At 43.9% G+C, this 23271-nt stretch overlaps 1 protein-coding gene across 1 annotated transcript; it reads left to right on the plus strand.

Moving 5' to 3' along the window:
* The first annotated feature begins 4598 nt into the window (after positions 1-4598).
* LOC138262207 (uncharacterized) lies at positions 4599-22416 on the plus strand. The gene is made up of 9 exons (XM_069212051.1): positions 4599-5073; positions 7138-7251; positions 12118-13803; positions 14406-14505; positions 14930-15078; positions 16790-16902; positions 18627-18716; positions 19604-19726; positions 20371-22416. The coding sequence occupies exons 1-9, from the start codon at positions 5007-5009 to the stop codon at positions 20551-20553; spliced, it is 2625 nt and encodes an 874-aa protein (XP_069068152.1). The 5' UTR covers positions 4599-5006; the 3' UTR covers positions 20554-22416.
* Positions 22417-23271: the final 855 nt, after the last annotated feature.

Consider the following 23271-nt stretch of genomic DNA (forward strand, 5'->3'; position numbering starts at 1 on the left):
ATTGTAAATGGAGAGGACTACACGGAGGGAGACCAGGCCCGGAGGGGTGGTCACTGGGGACTGGGAAGGAAATGGGTGCACGCCCGCTACACGTTATCAAAAGAAGCCACTACCCCCACGCCCCCTGCACAGCCAGGAGAGTGCTGTACTGACACATCGGCTCCCAAAGTACCACACTATTACAGGCGAATCCTCATGCCCCTCACCAATAATAGAGATATCGCAAACGAGTATTCCTCTTCCCTCTCCTCACCCTCCCACCCCTCTCCCTCGCCGGATCATGTACATCAGCACACCTCCATAGGATTATACCCGACCAACGAAGATCACTTTTCACCAATCCCCCTGTCCAGGTGACCCTCACAGTATATCGCATAGCTCTATCACCCCCCTCTCTCTTCTCTTCCTTCCACATTCCTAATATATTTTTTTCACTTTGGATTTGTATATTGTGTAAATCGACGTAACTAATGCTGATCGTGTAAAAGTATACATCTCAATGTTCTACCACACTAATAAAAAGATTTCTTTTTTTAAGTTTTGTTACGACACTGACTCTGCCTCACTACAGTCCACCACCTACAACAGTAAAGATTACTGGGTAGCCCCATCAGTGCCTCCAGTCACCTATGCTTCATGTACTATTCCCAGCTTTTGGTCAATGTCTGACATGCATGCACAACCCCACTCTTCCCATCAGCATAAAAGGCAGTGTTCAGCCGACGTGGAGACTGAGGGCCTCATTACAAGTTTGGCGGTCTCAGGACCGCCATGTTGACAATGGCGGTCATACCGCCAACAGGCTGGCTGGGAGGACCACCAAAAATCCTTTCTTGCTTGTGGTCAATCCTTGCTTTTTGTCCCACCTTTTCCACAGTTGTACACTCCCCTGGAGCATGACCCCAGTACTTGTACCCTTCCACTTGTTCTTAGGGACTACTTTTTTCAAAGGCTAATATCATTTGACCAGATGTTTTCAGTGGCTGCAGTCTGTTTCTGTTAAAAGGGCTCTCAACCATGTTCTTCTCTGGTTACATGTGCTGTGCATTTAAAGGCCAAGTACAAATGTAAGAGGCTGTTTTATAAGGGCGCCTGTTTCCACCCTTGCTGCTGCGGTGCAAACCATTCATGACCACAACTATGTTTATATCGATTTTCTTACGCACTGCTGAGGCGTAGAGAAAATCACTACCGTTACAATATTTCATTAATATTCCACTAATTTAAAATGGCCACTGCACGTTATGCAGGATGACGCCATTGACACCATGACGAGCCGTCTCTTTTCCTTCTCCGTTGCTTGTTTTAGTTCGGAAATTGCACTTCAGATGAGTGTTTGTGTTTTTGAAGGTCTTGTGTCTGTTTCTCCCTTCTCCCCAAGACCTCCGCTTCAGGCTGCCCTGTGTTTAAGCATATGAAAGCACTTTAGTATCATAAATATTTGCGGCAATAGCCCTAATTGGCATCTCACAGTGCCCTTCAGACTGGGGGCGTGCTTGAGGTGTCCTACGAAGCCGAGCCTGCACCCCATCTTTAGAACCTCCTGCCTACATTGAAAGAGCTGCATGTAAGCAAGAACTGTAAAGCATTGTAAAAAACAAAGTGGATTGACTGCTTTTTTTAGGGTCAAGCTTGCGTCGCATGCGCTTGCGCATGCGTATTGCTAGCGAGACGCTTTAGGTATTGGAAAAGGGCTCGGAGCCCCGTCCACGTCAGGTCAGTGTCTTTCATTGGCAAGTTGGCTTGCCTCTTAGAATCCGCTTCTTTTGATTAGTGGAAGGCACGCATATGTCATGCCTTTTCCGGAGGTTAGCCCTCCTCGAGCGCAGCGACCAAGTACAGAAAACATGCGAGGCTCGCTGGGTTTGTGGACTACTTTTTCTCTGGTTTCGCAGCGCTATCTCGCTGGGCAGAAGTCGAGCGCTTCGTATACTATCGACCTTGTTACACAGTTAATTGCACTTTTGCCGGTTACGTTCATAATTGCACTTTTGCCGATAGGTATTATTACGTGTGAACTGTAGCAGCGCGATCGCGCTGTTTTTTTCTTTTAATGCAAGAAAAATCCGGTTGGGAGTTTACAACTGTGAACAGCTGTAACTCCGGCTAATGCGAGACCCTAGTGCATTGCAAATGCTTGTTTGTCTTGGAGCACTAGTGTTTTCACACGCTACGTCTCCTCCTCCCACTGCACCAAGTCTGTTACTCATTTTCGTCATTTCAGCTGAAGCAAACGGAAAGAGGCTCAGGCACTTTTGTTTTCATCACAGAAATCACTGCTTTAGTCAGAGCCAAATCAAGTCCATTTCATCAGACTTCAGTCAGCTAAAATCCCTCCTAAGTAGCGAGGATAAATGACAGTTTTCTCCCTCATGCATAAAACACTTTTTGCAAGGTTTCTGTGCGATGATCTTTATTTTTGGTTTGTTCTTGTAGAAGCAGCTTGACTGATTATGCTGGAGCGTGTCCTTGTGTTTGCGGATCTGCTGGCGCAAGGAGTAGATCTCGGTTGTGTTGATCTACAGGTTCTTAATTGAAATACTCTGTATTTTTAAAACATTTTAAAAACAGCCATGTAGTTTGACATTACAATATTTGGGTAAGATGCAGACACACAGTATCACCGTTGACAATTATTAGAAAATCCGAGTATGCGTGACCTGCGGCAGAGGCCACATCTGCTTGTATATTGTATGTAACATTTATATAGCGCTTAGAACCCCTACGAGGGGCGCTGAAGCACTAGCCCACATTGAAGCATGCTACACCATCAGGGGTGTGTGACCGGGAGAGCGTAGTCTTAGCCTTGGAACTGTCTAGGAAGTGCCTCCCTGTTGTGTGTGACAATCCTGTTGTGTGTGACAATCCTGTTGTGTGTGACAATCCTGTTGTGTGTGACAATCCTGTTGTGTGTGACGATCACCGAGGGGCAGTCACCGTAGTATGGGATAAATGGTTTAGGAGTGTGGTGAGTGAAAGGATATAAGTGTGCCCGGGCACCGAGCCCAGCCGCAAATTGGTTTGATAATGAGTGAAGTATGCACGTAAATACGACATATTTTTCTGTGCATCATTTTTATTTCATCGTGACCTTTTTTTTAATAAACACGAGTAGAAATGTGCACACAGCGTGCTTTGCCAGCGAGTTGTCAGTAGGGCGCACCGTCCTGTTTAACCACCAACTCTTCACCAGGAACTCAAAAAGTAATTTGTGGCTTTTAAGTTCTTTCAGTGTTTTTAATTAGCATGTGCATCCCAACCTCGCAAAAGCGCCTTGGTGCAGAATGAGCATTTCATGCAGTTAGGTGATGGAAAGTAACCTGGCAGACTTTATGGTTAGTTTGAAATTTGATGTGCTTTTCGTTCTTTACATTCTAGTTCAACAAAGAGAAGGTATAAAATGTTATCTTCATTCCTCAAAGGTCTTCTCTTTGCTTTAAGCACTTAGATGCACGTGGTTTAAATTTGTGATTAACATTTCTAATTTAATATATAATCAGAGAGTGAGAACGCTTTAAACTGAAAAATAAATTTTCATAGATTAAAAACCAAAATCGTTATTAATGTCCGATGGTTCTGTCCAATAAATTGTTAAACTTGGTTCTCAGACTTGAGTAGCTAAAAGGCCCACCTTAGTAGAGCTGTTTATCGAAATATATTTCTGTCAGTTTAGCCACTATCTTCCACGGCAGTTGTTTGTGTGTGTGTGTTTTTTGCTCCAGAGAAGCTGTGCTGATGAAATGGTTATAGCCAATGGAATTATGTGGCAGAGAGCACCAAATTATGCTGCAGGGTTGATCAATTTATGTGGAAAGAAAAGTCCAGTTATGCATTTACAACGCCAATAGCTCTAACAAGCAAATGCGAAACCTTTTGCATTGCAAATGCTTGTTTTTAATTGCGTTTGAAGGATTCTTGTGAGAGTCTATTGAATCCAGTCCTCCAGATATAAAATTCATTTCTCAAAATCTACTGAACTTATTTACCCCAAATCACAAAAACCGTGTTTTCTGGGCCAGGGTGTAGTGTCCTGCCAAATTTAGAATAATTCCATTCAGCAGTTTGTGCAGTATCTCTTCCTAAAAAGTTTATGGAAAACGCATGGCGATTTTGCATTTTGGGACCCCCGCCCCTTTTGTCCTAGGTCCCCGCTTGACAGTTCATCCCAAACCTTTCCATGACAAGACTAGTAAAAAAAAGAACCTTTGTAGAAGTGTCAAAGTTATAAGCAAACAAAAAAGACATTTCCGATGGAAAACTCAGAACTACTTAAAATGACCCAGTGGCAACCACCGCCGGGTTTAGAATGTATATATTCCATGTACACTGTGGGTTAACATAAGCCTCTGCAGCCCCCACAGTGTGGGGTGTCTGAACTTCAAAGGTAGTATGTGGTAGGCCGGGGAGGGGGGCCCTCAGTGTACTTTGCAAGGGGGTCCCTCTCAAGTTTCGTTACGCCTACAAGTTTCGTTACTGCACCTACACCCTAGAAATACTGCCGCTAAGGCCCAAGGCGCTTGGTTGGGCAAAACCCTAACAATGATCTCCATTGGTTTAGTCGTGACGTATTTAAATGTGTAGAACTCTGGGAAGGAAAATTAATTACAGAAACCACGAGGAACCAATCGAAGCTCCTCCTGGGATACAGGATATTCCACGATGTGCAGGCAGTGGCCTCTGGGAGTTACCAGTGCTCGTTTTATTAAAAGGTGAGCTCACCGCGGGGGAAGTCCACACCTGCCCTCAGGTCCTCTGTGGCTGCACTCACCTTTGTTACTGCTCTTCCGGGCCCTTCTACCCTCGGAGTCCCTTGTAGCTCCTCCCACTCCCAGGGAGGCTGCAGGAGCGAGGAGGAAGCCCTGAGCAGGCTTCACTGGCGCACCCTCTGCTGTGAGCGTGCACATAAAGCGCTTCCTGGCCCGGGCGGCGCTACTGGTTCATCCTCGCTTCAGAGAGCCACACTCATCCCCGCTGAGCACCGGCGCCGTATCCAGACGAGCCGCAGGATGAAGGAGCCAGGGAGGGCCCCCGAGCCCCTTCACTACTCGGTCGGGATGCTGTCCGTCTCCGCAGGTAGGACGGATGCCAACGTTAAACTATGTTATTAGCTGGGAAGATAGCTCAGTGGCTTAATGCACGTGCCATGGAGATCCGTGTACAAGCTAATCTGACACCGTGAGTGCAAACTTCAGTTCATTCTCGCCACTTTATCACACTCGTGTATGTAGTGCATTGTAAGAAGTGTATTTTACAGAGCTTAGATGCCCAATGATGTCAAGTGCCGTATTATTATTGAATTGAACAATATAGGTGAACGCACAGGTCGCGCAAGCCCTGAGTTCATCTTTGAGAATCAGCTGTCAGAAAATGTAAAAATAAAGAATTGCAAGGATTTCCATGGGAAGAAATACCCGAATCTGTGAACCAGAAACAACGTAGTTATGCCCAAGTCTGATGTCATGAGCTTGAAGTGATGTCACAGTCTGGCAACGGGCCCCTGGAGGAACGTCAGAGACTGTGACATGTCTGCATAGTGATGTCACAGTCTAGATTGATCAGGCGCCCTGGTTTTGCCGGGACAGTCCCGGTTTTTTACCTGGTGTCCCGGCAGAGTTCGGGAAATTCAGCTCATGTCCGGGTTTTTAGAGATGGTTGACTGAAAGCGGTGGGAGGTGCCTTTTTATGTTTTCCAAAGTAGGGATAGTTAGCAGCTGTTATAAGAAACTAATTTAATTAAGAGGCACGATAGTGGGTTTTAAAATTGGATTTTATTTAAGTTCTTAGTGCCTCTGCTTTAGTTTTCTGCTATTGAGCGCTGTCACTCTGCAGGCTCGGTGGAAGTAAAATGGTAGCCCTTTTCTATTTGTATGAAATGTCCCGGTTTTTTACTTTAAAATTCTGGGCACCCTCTCACAGTCTGGTGTTAGAGTCCAGACGCCACGGCCTAAAGTCGTGTTCCATCACTGACGTGACTGTATGATGTCGTCTCGTGTATTAATGCTCTACCCAGAATATCCAAACTATGACTTCACTCAGAGGAAAGCCAATTCTCCGCACTAACGGGCATATTTACAAGCCTCTAGTGCCACCTTGCACCACCCTTGCGTATTTATTTATTTTTTACGCTAAGGCGGCGTTAAGGAGGTCTTTGTTCCGCGCCGTATTTACAAAGTTGCACAATGCATGTACTGCGCCACTTTGTAACCCCTTGCGCCACATTTTACCTGCGCCAGGCATAATGTATGTAATAGGGGCGTTCTGACGCAAGGAGACCCTAAAAAATGGCACAGTGAAATTTACAACATTTCTCTGCGCCAGTTTTTCCGTCATTTTTAAATGCCTGCTCAGCACAGGTGTTAAAATGACGCACTGATTTTAATCAATGGACGTCCCTTGGCTTTGCTGCACTAGCGTCAATTTTTTTTACGCAAGTGCAACAAAGCGCCACAGTAGCATTACAGTTTTTTATGCTATTGTCCTAACAACCGCCAGGGTGTGCAGTACTGTGAAAATGGCGCAACCATGGTGTTGTCCGGTGGGGACGGGTCCACACAAGAAAAGTGAGGCATCAGGACCGATGCACCACTTTCTGGTAAATATGCCCCCAAGTCTTTGTCGAGTCGACAACTTAATATTGAAAACAGCAGCCTGGACCTCACACGCATTGACAAAGCCAGTAGGTTTGGCTTTGTATAGTTCTTACAGACAGAGCAGACAGGAAACATGCCCACATAAATGTGCATTTGTAGGTAGAGCACGTTAGTTATTGGAGTTCATGTCCCAGCAGACCAGCACACATCCATGTTTCCGGGCACACATACAAGCACACACACCAGGAACCCGTGTACACATCTAACATGCAGCGGCGTAGCTGCGGGGGGCAATGGTGTGTACAGTGGAAAACTGAAAAAGAGCATGTATTGTAAGAATAGGTACCAGGATGGCCAGTTTCCACACAAAAATGGTTCAAGCTGCATGGATTTTAAACAAAGAGGACCGAGCGATGAAATGACTAGTTAGATTTCCTAAATGACTCGTTGTATTTCTTGGAACGCCATTGGCTGAGCTGCTGCTTAGGATGAAAGCCGCAGGGTGAGGGGTGTTGATCTTTCAGTGCTGTTTTTGTTGTATTTCCAGGCTCTCTCCTGCTGGCTGTGCGGTCCTACAGCTCCAACCGGTCCCCGCCCCTCATCCCCAGCACAGCCCTGGGGGTCCTGCTGGTCACTGTGGCGGCGCTTCTGGGGTACACAGGTGAGACGACAACCGGCAGGGAGGGGGAAAGGGGTGCAGACGATTGTGAGGGGTGGTGAGTACCAGGGTACGGTTAGGATAAGCTAAAGCCAAGTTACTCTGCTAACCTAGTGGGTGACTATAGTGTTTGTCAATGATGAATGAATGAATTATATTATTTACTAAGCACAACTAATACCCGGCGGGCGTCTTTGTGCTAAGCCTATCATGGACAGAGTTAATCTGAAAGCCAAGACTCTCCGCTTTCAACTGAACCTAAAAAACACGTTTTTAAACGTTTGCAACATTTCAGAAAATTCTTCTCGCCCTTGGAGATTCTGCCACCAGACTCCATAACCAGGGGCCCAGCAGAGAGAAAGCTCTTCCTCCCGGTTTATAATATCGAGTACCAATGTTTGCATCCGAGGACCACCATGGCGAGGCTGGTGCTGGTGGGAGAGGACTGAACATGAGACCCCCAGGCTGGAGGGCCGGGTCCAGGGTGTGGAGAGTGTCCAGTTAGCGCCACGACACAAGGACCCTGCGACAGAGTGAATGTCCGATATGGACAAGCTCGAAACACCAACTCTTAGGAGAAATCACGCACCTGAGCTAAAAACATTCAGTAGAGGCAAAAACCGAGTGGCTCCCGTTAAGCCTAAATTAAGTTTATTACAAGCATAATACTGACAGGAGAGCTCAAGAGATTCATGTCAACTTAAATACAATAGTTACCACTGCCATTTTAAAGAGTGGACTAATTACATTGATGCGCTGAAGCCCACACTGCTAATTATCACCAAATAAACTTCATCCAATCTGTCAGACATATTTTGCTGATATTTCACGGGCTGCACAGGTTTGTGAAATGTTAGGCCTTTTTTTCTAGTCTCGGGCGATATCTAAATTCCGATGGCGCAATTCGTGTAATTTCATGTTATGTATGTTACGCAAAACTCCTGAAATCATTCCATTACACCGCGTCATGAATGACATCACAGTTCGCAGCAAAATTCTACCACGGGAGTGTGGGAACAGCAAAGCAACCAGAACGCGAGCGACTGTTCACAGCAATTGTGTTTTGTGGACTATTTTTTCACTAAGAGCTAAATGACCGATTTGAATGCAGCGTAATTACTTGTAATTGCGCCTAATTTCTCCAAAATGTGTGTAATTATGCAAAAGCAAATGATGTGAGCTTTGCACATCGGGTCTTCACCAAGAAGACGAGTAACCGTTGTCTACCAGTAGCGTCAGGGGCTGTAGACACTGATGCACCCTCATGTGATGCCAAGTACTCCTACTTGGGTGTTGACTCACCCAAAGGTAGTGGGACCCTGCACTCAAGGCTTAATGAGGTGCAATGGTCACAACAGCATTGAAGGCGCAGCTCACAAGTCCACTGTAGTGCCTGGAAGCTGTTACCACTTCTCAGTGCCCTGCATTAGTCTGTCAATGCTTCTGGGTGCCAGGCATCTTGTTAAATCAAGGACACTGTGACATACTCGGTCTTTGTCTTAATGCTTCAGTGGGTGATGATGCAGCTCAGTGGGTTTGACCACAAGGACCCCGAAAAGTACCAACAGATCCCATTAAAAAAAAAACTCCCAAAATGACCTAGAAAAAGCAGCCTTAAGGGTAGGTCCTTTCCGAGTGGTAAAGAGAGGTGGGTGGAAGAGACATGTCTTAAAGTCAAGTGGCAATGGACTCAGATCAGAGAGACCATTTATACTCCAACTCCTCCCAAGATGAGTGTTTCAAGATGCTGAGAATCAAGTTCCCATTCAAACTAGCGTCCCTGGGGGTGGCAGACTATGGACCCCAAGTCTTGTACTTCACTAGCGTTGGTCATAACTTTTCAGTGGCAGATTCACCCACAAGACCTTTGGTACCAGTTAGACCCATTCATTCCCACTGGCAAAAGGAGGACAACAGATGAGGATTAGGGTCCTATCACACGATTAACCTGTATTCAGGAAGCGTAGGTCATCAAAGCTGGTTCACATATTTCCAGAATTAAGATGACCAGCCCTAGCCAAAAAGAGGCATAAAAAGGAGCATGGGGAAAAACAAAAACACTTATGCTCTTCTGGCTGGAAAAGGGCTTTTACAGGCTATAGTAAAGCTGCAAGGGTGAAGGAGGTAGTGCAGATTCACCAATAGCAGCACAAGAGGAGGATGGACAGGGTGCTGAAACTTTTCAAACACTCATCCCCCCCCAGTCACAGGTCTGGGTTTAATGCATCGTTCTTTTGCTCACCACGCCACCCAGCTTGGCCCAGCCAAATGCAGATCAGTCTTGACCCTGGTCCCCATGGGAACAGTTCAGCCTAAACTGCCAGGCCAGGCCCCCCTGGACCGGAAAACAAGCATCCTAGGACTGGTTTCAGGGTATCACCCTTCATCAGCCAGGCTAGCTTGAATGCAGTGGCACAGTGAGCACGGGACCCACACCTGGGTATACCCTTCCTACGTAGGGTGACTTTAGCAACACAAAAGGATGATGGACGGAGTGCTGAAACTTTTCAAACACTCATCCCCAGTTCCATCGTTCTTTTGCTCACCATGCCACCCCAGTTTGAAAGCAGTCCTTGAAAGGTCAAGAATGCACTCAGTCATCACATTACGAAGATGTTAGTGTGGCTGTGGCCAGAAGCGCTGCTCCTCTTGCATGTTTTATATGAGGGGGGACGGCTGCCCAAGCCATGTTTTTCTCTCCTAGAGAGTAAGCACATTACTGTTTCTACTCTCATTGGATCCCACTTGGATTATTGTAGGAACGTATGCAATGGGATGAAAGCCACCTGTTTGAGATGCCTGCACATGAATCAAAACCAGGAGGCCTCCCTGATAGTAAGAGATTCCCAGCTCAGTCTACCATCCCATCCTAAACTCCTTAAAATGTCTGCCTAGTCATGCTATTAATATTTTTAAGGTGCTGTGCATTGTACCCAGATCTTTATACAGCACACCGCCAATGTTCTTAACTAAATATTGATCAGATATGGTCCTTTCAAAATTCTTCACTCCACCAGGCAACCACTTCTTTCTACAGCCAGATTTTGCAGAGTGCACCTGGGAGACTGTGATGTCTCGGTACTGGCACTTTCACTGTGGAACCTAATAGCTCCTACCCCAAAAGCAATTGCTGGCTATTGTGTTCAGGAAAGTCCTTTACACTAGGGCATCACTGCACTTAAATCTGAATTGATCATCATATCCTCTTGGCTTCTAAGCAGGGTCACTTCTCTGACTTGCACCTGTCCACAAGACAGGTCACAGTTTTGTCTTGTAGTTAACCTCCAAATCATGGCATACCTCAGTGGAGCACCCAGAAGCATGTTTTCCAGGCCTAGCTCAGGAACAAGGTCTTCTTGTAGTCTTGGTTCAATCATATCCTTGGTGGAAACAATCAACGTCTGAGCTCTTGTCCTCTGAGATGAGGTTTACAGCTCTTTCTAAGTCTAACATGACTGATGTGTATTGGACATGAAATGCTGGAATTTTAGACAAGTTGGGGCACTAGGGGACACAAGGGCCAATCACTCATTGAAGTACTTTAAAAAAGCATAACTGTAGCTACTCCCTCACTGAGCACATCTTCCGTAGAGCACGCCTTCTCCATTAGACTGGAGGGGGTTGCATCAGTGGTCAAAGAGGACGCAGACTGGGCCACATGTAGCTAATTTATCCTTGGTGTGCATTATCTCTGGGGATACCGGAGTACTGGGATGTCAGGGCAAGCCAGTCAGGAAACCAGACGAAGATGAAACTCCTGCACTGTCTCCATGATGCAGTGCGGATCTGAGAGTGGTGAAGCCTGAAAGGCCTGCACCCTCAGTTGGTGAGGATCCATTGTGGGCTGTATGCAACATGCCCATGCAGTCTCCTCATACAGCACACACCTGCACACTGTACTTGAAGGATCCCAGTTATGGGGCACCATAACAAGTATTACTAAGGAAAAGACCAGCGCCCCTCCCCACTAGTCACTGCTATCAACCATCATTCCTCCCATGCACAGTAGTCACCCACCACTGTGTTCACTGAAACCTCAAGTTCATTAGGACTCATTCTTAGGATTCTCTAAACTGTGAGAGCACCTGCTAGGGGATCTGCAGGGCACAGTGCTAGGGTCTGTGTGCTTTTTGCCCGGGACTCCAAACTACTGGGGTAGTGGTTCCCAACCTTTTGACTTGTGTGGACCCCCATTATATCTTTACTGGAACCAGGGACCCCCACTGAATCATTATTGGAATCCGGGGACCCCCCCACTGAGCCATTATTGAAAGCTGGGGACCTAATCTGTTAATATTTTTTTAATTTTTAAGCAGTTGAGGACTCCCAGGGGTCCCCGGACCACAGGTTGGGAACCACTGCACTAGGGTACCACTCATTGCAAAGGGTTCTGAGTTTGCCATTGCACACTTAGGCTGGGAGCAAAAGAAAGATTGAGTGATTTGACAAAATGTACAATGTTTTCTTTTCATATTAATTTTTCCTGTTTTCTTTACGGTCTCTCTATTTTCTTTCCTTTGTTTCTTTTGTTCATTCTCTTTTTCCTATCTTTTTGTATTCCTTCTGTTTTTCTACCCGTCTTCAATTTTTTCTCGCTTCATCCTTACTCTTGCTGATTCCTTTTGTTCATTCTGTGTCTCCCACATACACACACACTCTCTCTCTCGTAGGCATAGTTTCTCTTTGTATCTCTGACAATATCTGTCTCTATTTTTTCCCTTCTATCCCATTCAACCCTTTTTGTTCATCTCTCCCTTTCAATCTTTCTTCACCCTATTATGCTCTCTTTCTCTTTGTTCTTTTAACTGACATTCATTCTTTTGATAGCTCATTCCTTCACGTGACTAATTTTCTCCCTCTCTCTTGCAGGAGTCCGAAAGAGCCGAGGACATGTCCCTTTGTTCGTGTCCTTCTCTTTGACGGTCTCAGCATTGTGGTGCAGCATGGGAGTTATCTACATCCTGGAAGGACAGAAAGTCCTGACTGGAATCCCGGATCTCCAGAATGCCATGGTCCCTGGGCTGGCTGCCTTCGCCCTGGGTCTATTTATCATCAGTGCTGTTGGGGCTCTTCAAAAGGAAGTCTTTCTCTCAATAATGGCTCTGGCCCTCTCTCTCTCAGCTACCCACGAAATAGCCACGTATTATGACAGTAGCTTCGGCTTGTCTGCCGTGGCCTGTAGTCACCTTATTGTTTGTATAATTGGAGTTTACTTTGGTGTAGGACGAGCTATTCATATCCTTACTACGAAGCGCATCTCCATCCCTGGCACTGATATGGCAAAGGCTAAAGCCGATGATAAGTCCCCGCCTAGCGTCTCTAACAGAAATGATTTGGTGGTCATTGGTCTTCTTCTGAACATGGCTTCTGCCAGTGTTTTTGGCTGTAGGGTCCTTGGAGTGACCACTAGCCTCTTTGTGGGGCAGGTGCCCTGGCTCTGGACAGCAGCACTCTTCCAGATTGGCATTTGCATCCTATTGTATCGTTGTTTCGATCCCCTGCCAGCCACATTCTTTGGTTTCACCTCTGTCCTAAGGTTTGCTGAGGGTTATTCCTTGCTGTACCGGGTCTGGCAGCCCAATGAGCCTGTTTTCCCAGTCCCATTACTAGTCGTCTTTGCTATCTTGTTTTCTGTCCTAGCCCTTTTCATTGTTGGGAAGAGTTTGTGGGATAGCCTCTATCTGCTGTTTTTTGTGGCATACTGCATAGCTGCGGCATGTCATCCTAACGGTTTCTTCCACGGTGGATCCCAAGGGGTGAATGTGGCAATTTATGTGGCATCAGCTATAATGGCTTTGGCTAAACTTTACAATCTGAAAGCTCCTAACAAGATCCCGTTAGGGGAGGGTTTTTTTAAGAAACTGTCTTCTGCCATGAGTTATTTCAAGTTGCGGCAAGAAAAAGAATTGCATTTCCCCTACCTTGGCTACTCTAAGTATGCAGATGGTGAGGTGTTGGGTCATGCGTGCAGCGTCCTGGCAGCCTTTGCGATCACTATGGCTGTAGATCCAATGGACCCACGTGCCACTGTGGTCCTCCCATGGGTGGTTGTCTCTGGTGGGATTCTGAAGCTCCTCTGTGGGTCGGTTGCCTTCTCTCGTGGCAAGACCCTAGAGAGCTGTGCATTTATTCTCTATGGATTCATGTGGATCATCTGGGGTCTTACTAGATATGGTGGCCTCTATGGCTCCACCAGGGGCTTCCACGTGGCAGTAGGCATCATCTGTTTCATGCTCTTTAATGGCTTCATTATCTTCTGCACGCTCTTCCTGAATATAGCTTGGTTCCTCTACTCCCTCACCTTTGAGCTCATCCTCATCAGTTTCTTGTTGGATGCAGTCAGTGCACTTCCGGTTGGGTATGACATTGCTGTCACTATCATTTTCGGCTTGGTCAGCTTCTACTGTTTCCTATCAGGGCTGATCAGTACCACCTTTGAAGAGCCTCAACTGCCTATGGGTCAACCCCTAGTAAAGCTCCAGGGCTTTGGAGGTGGATCCTCAAAGTGCCCTCATCTTCCTGCCAGGAGGACTACATCTGTCAAGCAGATTGCAGGTAAGGATACTTCATGGTAGTAACATGTCAGTGAATTGAATGAATCTAGGAATGGTTGACGTGGCTATAAAGATCAAGGACATTCTGATCATCTTTCATCTTGAATTGCATTGCAACTTTTCAACATCTGAATACTTTTCTAGATTTGGGAACAGTCATATACAAATGAGTCATGAAAATAGTTCAGCATATTGTGGGTTCTAGTCATCTCTTACCCTCCATTAAAAACAGACACGAGCTGTCCTGACAAATAGCAAACAACACTCTCCGTCCTTTCCATGCTGAGGCTTCAGCATGCTAAAAATCCTGAATTACTGACTTAAGCAATGAACTGGTGCACACTCCGTGTGGCTCTCAATACCTTTCCAAAACTTAATCAAATATTTTTATAGGGTGCATAATGATCATCTCCCGCCTCTAACAGGGCCTAAATACAACAGTGCAGAAGTACACTAGATTCTGAGGTCAGAAAAGACTAACAAATCATTACATTTGCAATACAACCAAATGATTCTTCTTAAAATGGTCTTATTTATCTAGGAGTATATGTATAAGAAGGGTGGCCGTGTGCTCCTAAAACAAGGGCCCTTTTTCTGTTGCAGAAATCATGAAGGATGGAGGAATCTGCGGGATCCCCACGGACACTGTGTATGTGGTGGTGGGAGCCTGTAATCGCCCGTCTGCGGTTGAGAAGGTGTACAGGTTGGTGTTTAGTTGCAGTGTCTATCTTTCAATCTGAGGATATTGGTACTGAAACACTTGATTTAAGATAAAACTCCACAATGAAAATACTGTACCAACTAATGACCCTTGAAAACAGATTTCTGATTAGGGATGTGTTGTGGGTAGATTGGAAGCTCCCTTCAGCGGGTCTCAGTCAGGTCGCCTGAAGAGGAGGGGGTGCCTTGATTGTTCTTTGACGGTCAGCTGTAGATACAACTCTACGGATCTGTCTCTTTTGCAAGAGTCGGGAGTTCCACATAAGTGATATCTACTGCAATGTCTGATGGGCTGGGCACAGTGTACAATATTGCATCTGAAAGTGGCATTTAAAGAGAAGGACCTACAGTGATAGTGTCCCAAGCCTCCTTCCACACATCTGACATGGTTCTTATTTTCCATCCAGGACCAAACTCAAGCCCAAGGATGCCCCCATGTCCATCTGGATCTCAAGTCTGAAACAGCTGGAGCCTGCTCGGCATCTGTTCAGTCCTCTGCTGTGGGACTTCATGCAGGCAGTCTGGCCATCCCAGATTAGTTTGGTCATCACAAGAGGTAGGCAACTGGTTCTGGACCCACCAGTTTATGTTTATGATCACCATTGAAGGTGGTGGTTTATATCTCCTTTGTATGTCCACCCAACACAGGCACATTGAGTGGAAAGACTCAAAGATCTCCACGTTTACTCATTTTTCCTTTTTCAATACTCACACTTGGTACACAAATTTGACACAGTCTGAAGCTTTACCCTCTGCAGTAAATATTATTTTTTATCTATATCTGTCCGTACCTGCTGGCCACCGTCTCTTCAGGAGAGAGTTCCCTGCATCCACAATATTTTCTATAAAACAGTGTTTTCTTGTTACCTCTGAGAAACCTACAGCCTTAGGTGTAGAATTTGAGTATCTATAACCTGCTGCTGCTAAAAATATTGTTGCATATTGCATCATGTTTAACTCCACTCATATGCCCTGTTTTCCTTTTTTTGTGAGGTATACCTATTCAAAACCTGGAGCCAGTAGCTTATTTTAAGGTTCTAAGTCTTTCACATATCACTTTTTATAGATTAACCACCAAGTGGAACTCATTTAATCTGTTATTAGGAAAGGACCAGATTATCGCAATGTAGTGTATACCACCTTTTCCTAAAAGCTTAATGCTAAATTATAAGAAGACCAAAACATTAGCCACAAAATACCGCAACACAAAGAAACAGCATCAGCAAAAATCTATCATCTCTGAGAGATGGAAAAGTAACATTTTAAGTTTTGTCCCTGCTTGTGAAACTTTCTGAGTAAAAGTTTAGAATACCTCCATACCTTGACCAGTTTAGCTTCTATACCAGAAACAAAACCATCTAGCTGCACTTTAACTACCCACTAGCATAAATTAACACAAAAAAACCCTAAGACGTGCTCTGTGTGGTGAGAAGATCCTGACTTCATGTCACAATGGATTCTTAGTTGAAAAACCCAGAGTTGCAATACTTACTCGGATGGCGCACCATAGGCCAGCACTACTTGGTTGATCGGTTAAGTTAATTATTATCCTTGCATGTCACATGGACCAAATTTCTTGTTTGAACTTTGTTGATGATGTTATTTGTGATAATACTCATGATAACAACAGTTCAGTAAATATATACTGCAAAAAAGAAATACCCCAAACATACTTTATTCGAACAAGGTTACTGCACTCAATAGACAGTAGAGTCATTGGGGCAGCTGACCTGCTCAAGTGACCACAACTACCTTGCGGACTAACCTCCCACAATGCAAGCAGAACCTGGTCACATACTTCTTCAATGATTACTACCCGCACATGCCGGCCTCCGGCTTCTCTGTAAATGGCAGTGAATTCTACCCTTTCCCCTCTCCCATTGATGTTGCTCCCTAGCTAACACTGCACTACACAAATATATCTAACATACATACAGAACAAAGCAATACACGTGCTTCAATTTTATTTGTCAAAAAACTTTTTGACTATCCCAAATAGTGCCATGCACATCACCATAAAACAAATAAATATATTGATGCAATTCATAATAGTTGTCTCCCATGGATGAGCTAAATTTCAGCAGATCACATAGGTTATTTATCACTCATAGCAATAAACTCTTGATGTATGTTGAGGACCACCATGTTCTTTTGAATGGTCAACAAATGAGCCCAAGTAATTGGTGCTCAGAGGTTAGATGATTGTTGAGTGTTCAGAGGGTATTACCAGAATTTACTGATCTCTCATCTGTTTTATCTTTGAGCAGGGGACTGGCTGGACTGCTTTGGTATGAAAGATTCCGCAAAGTATATCGGCACAGATGAGAGCATTGCTATCCGAATCCCAGACTGCTCCGTAACCACACATCTGATAGATCAGGTGAGTGACTGCCTGGCACTGCAGTGGTACTACTCAAAAGTGGGGATGATAGTGACACCTGTGTATCTCGCAAGTGACCATGACTCAGGCTAATTGCATTGACTTTCAAATAGTGCAGTAAAGACAAATTTCATACTTTGGACTGGTTGGGAGAGCGGATGGATCACAATGCCTTTTGAGAGAGTGTGATGAAGACACAAATTGGGATCCATCAAGATCAGCTGTAACACACTGCTTTCAGTAGGAGGAGTAGCAGACATCACAATTCCATTCGAGAAGGGTGATAGATAAGCACATTACATGACCTCTACCAAGGTGAATGGAACATTCACTGCCTTACCATTCAAAAAGATGGCTTATTAGATACTTCTCCATGTATTTGAAGACGTTGAAGACCCTTCCCCTTACCATCAATTCCATTTGTAAATATTATATTTTTGAAACCTCTTGATGCCTTTAAACTGGATAGAATAGTGTATGTCTTTAAAAAGTGTCAGAATGTTGTCCACCTTTCCTTCGGGAAGGCTAATACAACTCTGTGCTTTTCATATAAATTGGGCTTACACTTAGCGGGAGGAATGAAACGTAATCTATCCACCCTTTGAGAAGGTGTATGTGAAGATACATTACTATGCATCACTGAATCCTGTGATGTATTCAGAGGCCAAGCACCCCTTCAAGCCCTGTATGAAGGAGGTGCCCCTTCTATGCATGTGGAGTAATGGCCTTAACCATATGTCCTTTGAGAGAATGAGATTGTAGGCCTCTTTCCATGTCCTTCATAAATATGATGCATAGGAATTCATCTCATGATCTCATGTGACTAATATGTTTCTTATTTTGTTTTTAGAATTTTCAACAACTACTTGCCCTTTTAAAATAGGTTCAGGTGCCCACTAATTTGAGTGGAACAGAATACCCAGGGGACATGCAAATATAAAATGGTGACCATGTATCACTCCTCAGTGACACTCCTTCTATAGGAGATATATCCTTGAGCTGAACCAGTCAAGGAGATTTTGGTTCCTAATAAAGTAAACTACTGAAATCTGGACAAGGCACAGACCCCTTTCCTTTGAACTGGCCTTTACTCCCACCAGTAATGGAAACACTTTGCCAATCCTTTGTCACTCTTTGCCTCTATAAGCTTTAAATGTGTTATTGTTAAAGAATCCACCAAACAGTACTCTTGGTGGGCACATCAGGATATATCCTAGGTCACCAAGAGAAGTATATTCTTCTAAATTTGATGTACATGACTGGCTAGTGATCAGCATCTGATGATCTTCAGCTTATGAAAAATAGTTACCAGGATTATTTTGAATCCTTCTTCAATGACTAGTCACTGTCTAAGCACCAGAGCTTAGAAGTTCCAGAACGTCTAAGGACCAGTTGACTTTAAACACTGGAAGTTGAGTGAACCCACAAGTAAGCTTCTGTCCCCCTCCTTGTGATTGAAAAGCAACTTCTATTTAGTTATAGTGAGCACAGTTGTATGGAAAGGGCAAGCTTCTGGCACCATTGATATAGGTACAGTTTACTGCTATATTTTTTAACTGACACAACAAGGTCTTCATTCACGTGCTCTCATCAGAACACAGGATGCATATGTGGACATGTGTATCTTCCTATCCTGTTTCAAGGTGTGAAATGGTCAGTGTCACTATGAGCAAAGGCTATGAGCTGTAAAGTTATTTAAATCCATTGTCTTTGTTTCTCATCAGGTTGGGCCCATTGTGGTTTCTTCAGCCAATCCAAGTGGCGAAGCTGACACCACACACCACAACCAAGTGTTTGCCAAGCTTGGAGATAAGGTATCTGTCGTAAGACTCAGGATTACAGCTTTTTGTGGTTAGATGGGAATGCAAAGTATTGATTGAGCAAATAGAACCCCCGTGTGGCATGGCTGCAGAGTAGCAGATAGCAGCAAACTTCAATAAACACTCCTGAATATACACCAGCAGTTGTCTAGAGTAAGACTTACAGGTTTGCTGTAGACTCTTAAATCTCTACCCTTGAACTTGGCCGTATTCTGCTCTTCCTAAACCAATTGAAGTGCATCAATAATCAAAGTAGGCTTGGCTAGGACAAAAACATTAGTGTGCAGAAGAGAATGTTTCATCTGGCTGTTCCTGGGGGAAGGAGAAGAGTGCAAACATAGTATGAAAAGGGCAATGGGCAAAAATACATAACAAAGGGAATATGTGGCTAGATCTGTATTAAATATTATCAAGCTCAGATAATGCAGTAGATTAAATTCAGTAATAAGATAAATGAGTGGTTACTGTGTCGTTCATACAGATCTTAGTGTAACTTGAATTTGTAGGTATGGATGCAGCCATTGTATCATTGTGAATGGTATAGGATGCATACCATTATTTGGACAGTACCAAAACCTACTATTAAAATCTCTAAAAGACATCTCAGTTTATGGTGTGGACTGTATAAGACTGCAAGTGCCTCGTGTTGTCTTCATTTTACTATTAGATTTGTATTTTTTTAATTCAGGTCTGTGGGCTAGTGTGTTTTTTCACAAGTACTAATATTGGCACAGATTACTTAGCTTACACTCTTCGAGTTCTGACTGTAAACATTAAAAGATCACACACTTCTCATCTAATTAAAAATACCAACACATTCTCGCCACCTTTACTATCAGACTGTGTAGTTGTCCAGGAACTCATGTGTATTTGTTTCTCAGGTTGATGGAGTCCTCTGTGATGGGTCTTCTCCAGAGAACATCCCTTCCACCATTGTCAATTGTACCAAGATCGACAGTGGGACCATTGGTTTCTTTCGGATAGGAACAGTGCCCAAATCCCAGGTAAGCCCAGACTATTACCTTGCAGTGACACAGTTCAGACATATAAGGAGTGTAAAGGATGCCAAAGGCTCCTCTTGAATTCATATTCCAAGGTAAAAAATTGTGTGAGGGTCACACAGCCAGATAAAGTATGGAATACTACGACATTGTGATATATAGTAAGAATCTATTTCCTGTTGATTCAGGCAGTCATTGATTATGAAGGTTAATTCTGGTTGAATGAAGCAATCTGAAGGCCCCCAGTGCTTCTATGCAACTTACAAAGATATGGAGTCTATAAACTACTAGCACTGTTTTGAAAGTGATGGGGGAGGTATAAGGTACAATCCTATATTTTGTACCGAGCAGTACAAACAAGCTTTGCCATGGGAAGACAACCCAGAGAACACTCTTGTTTATTGAAAGATGTAAATTCTGAATGTTCTTACATATGAATGTTCTTACATATGGCAGAATGTCAGACCATTGCTCATGATATCCCGGGACATAATGTTGAAAGAGTGAAATAGGAATTCTACTTGGTGTTAAACCAAAGGCTTTGAAATCCATTCATCTGGAGGCCAAGTACCATTAGTGAGGGGTGGGCTGGAAGTGGAGAAAGTACATTCTATTTTAAATAACAGTATTGATGGTTTCCCTTTCAGGTTCTGCAAATCTTTGAGGAGGTCCAGAAGAAACATAGCTCTGTGCAGGTCACATCACAATCCTTGAAGCTGCTAAGCATGCCCAGCACCATGTCCGACCAAGTACAAAGTGATGGCTCTGAAGACACTCTGCAACAATCCTACATCAATGAAGGATTCTCCACGGAAGATGAGCATCTGTGAGCATCACATTTCTAGAGACTAATGTCAACCTAAATGAGGGATAACTGCAGGAGTCTTGAAGAAGCAGATCTACTGAGTAAACTACATTGTGAATTTGTTGTCTCTTCCTTTTTCAAATGGTTTCCTTTGAACACCAAGTAATAACATCAAGGACTCTACTTATCTGATCATTGTAGCTCTGAAACAGTTCCTTGTTGACTTAGGGCTAATTGTCAAAGGTGTATAGTGTGATTGTGTGTGTTGACTTGGGGCTAATTGTCAAAGGTGTACAGTGTGTGTGTGTGTGTGCGTGTGTGTGTGTGTTTCTTCAGACACCAGGTTTCAGCTTGCTCACCAGTAGATGCTGCTTATCACTGTAGCAGAAGGAACACAATCCTGTTTTTTTACCCTAAACTGTCACCTACTGGTTTGTGTCTACAGAATTTCCAATGCAAAGATATTATAATTGAATGCAAGCTGTTTTCATTTGAAATTTTAATGGAAATGGAAAAACACATCGAACCTACAGCATCTACAATACCATGTTCAGTTGGACTTCTATCTCCTAAAGATGAAAGATTAGTTTGACTAGACAACAGGCCTGATTCGGAGTTTGGTGGTATTTACCCTCTCCACCAGGGTGCGGAGGACATTACTTATGCCACACTGATGGACAGAGGTCTACCATATTTAGAGATCTCTGCTGACCCAGTGATGATCTCTGTACCTTCAGAGGAACTGCTTCGTGGGAGGTTACTTCGAAAGTATCCAACAGTTTGATAGATGGCGGCCATCAGATTTAACGACCATCCACCAAACTTTTTGTTTTTCAAAAACAAACTTCCAGCTAGTAACCCCAACATCAAGGGAGTTGTTTCACTAGATGTGTGGGTCATTATGTGTGGGTCATTATTTAAAATTTTCTGTCCGTCACCACCAGGTTTAATGATTTGTCTGTTGGGTTGCATTACGTGACTCTTCTGACCAGACCACATCGTGGCCTCCTTGATAGGTGAAAGAAATACTTGGTTTAGCCACTGCAAAGCTTTCTTGGGATTAAAGTCATGTATGTTGTGATGCCCTGTGAGGGAACAAGACCTTACTAGAACTTGGGCAAGCTAAACACAACCAAAGGCATCCCACTGCAACAAAGCTTTTATACCGAGTTGTGAAGTCATTTGTGTTATGGGACACCTGGTGTATGTGTGTCTTCCTTATCTTTGCCATGTAGCCTCTTTCCAACCTTGGAATTTCCCAAACATTTTGTGTTTTTGTTATGATATACCATGAAGGACAACTCATAATTTTATATTTATTTATTGATTCTTTTAACTTATTTTATTTAAACTCTGGCAAGGATGTCACAATCTGAAGATTGTTTTATTAAAAATCAGTGTTCAACTGCACGTTTGCGGTAGACCAGGTTATTTGTGTTGAAACATTTGTATCCCACCTTGCTCCAACTTTTTAAAATGCTTTAGCCACAACAGCAAAATACTTGTTTTTTCTAAATGTTTTAGAACTTTATTTGCAGGGATTAGCCTGTGAAACTATAACGTATTAAATGATGTATGGCAGTTTACACAACCGGTGTACATAGTTGGTGGCTTTTCATTGGACACCACTAGTTGTTGCTGCTTCAGCAGAACCCTCGGTTTGTGTTTACATCATAAACTCTTTGCAGCTTGAAAGCTTTTGACAAATGAAAGGCCTATGTAAATGACCAATCACTTAATTAAAGGTACACTTGAATGCTGCATTAAAAAGTAGGAAAGCAGTCCACGTCTGTTTGTATCACAAATGCTCTTTGTACGTTTCTTTTTATTGGCTTTGTAAGCTGAAATACAATGTACATTTTATCACGAATGTTGATCAAGGTTTGACGTCCTAAAATTAAATTATTTTTTAGCATAAAAACAATGGATGAACCATGGCTTGTCTTCAATATTGCTACATTAATTCCCACTCAAAGTTAGCAAGACTGCCTCTATGCAACCTGTAAAGATTTCATTCAGCTCCACTCTTATCTATATTATTAATGAATAATGTCTATACTAAATTGCTCTGTCTATAAAAGGTTGGTTCCATTCACCAACTTTTTTTCAAACTGCTTCTGAATATATGAGCTTCCTCCCTCTGAAGTTCCTGCGGTTGATACAGCCTTAAAGTCAATTCACCAAAGTCCCAGGTGTAGACGAACTGACGTCTCACATCCTGTGACCTCGAGTGACATCAAATGCTTGATACAATGACTCACACTTGGGGCCTCATTACGATCACCCGTAGACAGCCCTCAGAGATCACCAGTCCTGTCAATTATCACCTACATTAGAGGATATCATGCCAAAAGCAACTCAACACCACAAATAACTGGAACTCGACAAATGCGTCAAGCAGGCAAGGGGGCGACAGGAACTGGCTCTCTGAGGCCTGCTGTTGCCTCTGGTGGTATAACGGCCCCGTAACCTTTGGTTCTTTTAGTGATTTTCAGAGTTTTTTAAAATAAAATAATTTGTAATTACCATACGTTAATCCAACTGGGTACCCGATCCAAATCGATTTCTCCGAACCCCAACACCAATAGCTGGAACACGTCAAAAGTCTCAGACAGGCAAGGAGGAGGCAGAAATCGTCTCTCAGCCCTGCTGTTGCCTCTGGGGGGAGCCTGCAAGAATGGGAAACAAGCAAGCCAGAGGGGTGGGCACAGGCACTTAGAGCCCCTCTGCCACTTGTAGTCGA

The sequence above is a fragment of the Pleurodeles waltl genome, chromosome 10, assembly GCF_031143425.1.
Source record: "Pleurodeles waltl isolate 20211129_DDA chromosome 10, aPleWal1.hap1.20221129, whole genome shotgun sequence".
Lineage (NCBI taxonomy): Eukaryota > Metazoa > Chordata > Amphibia > Caudata > Salamandridae > Pleurodeles > Pleurodeles waltl.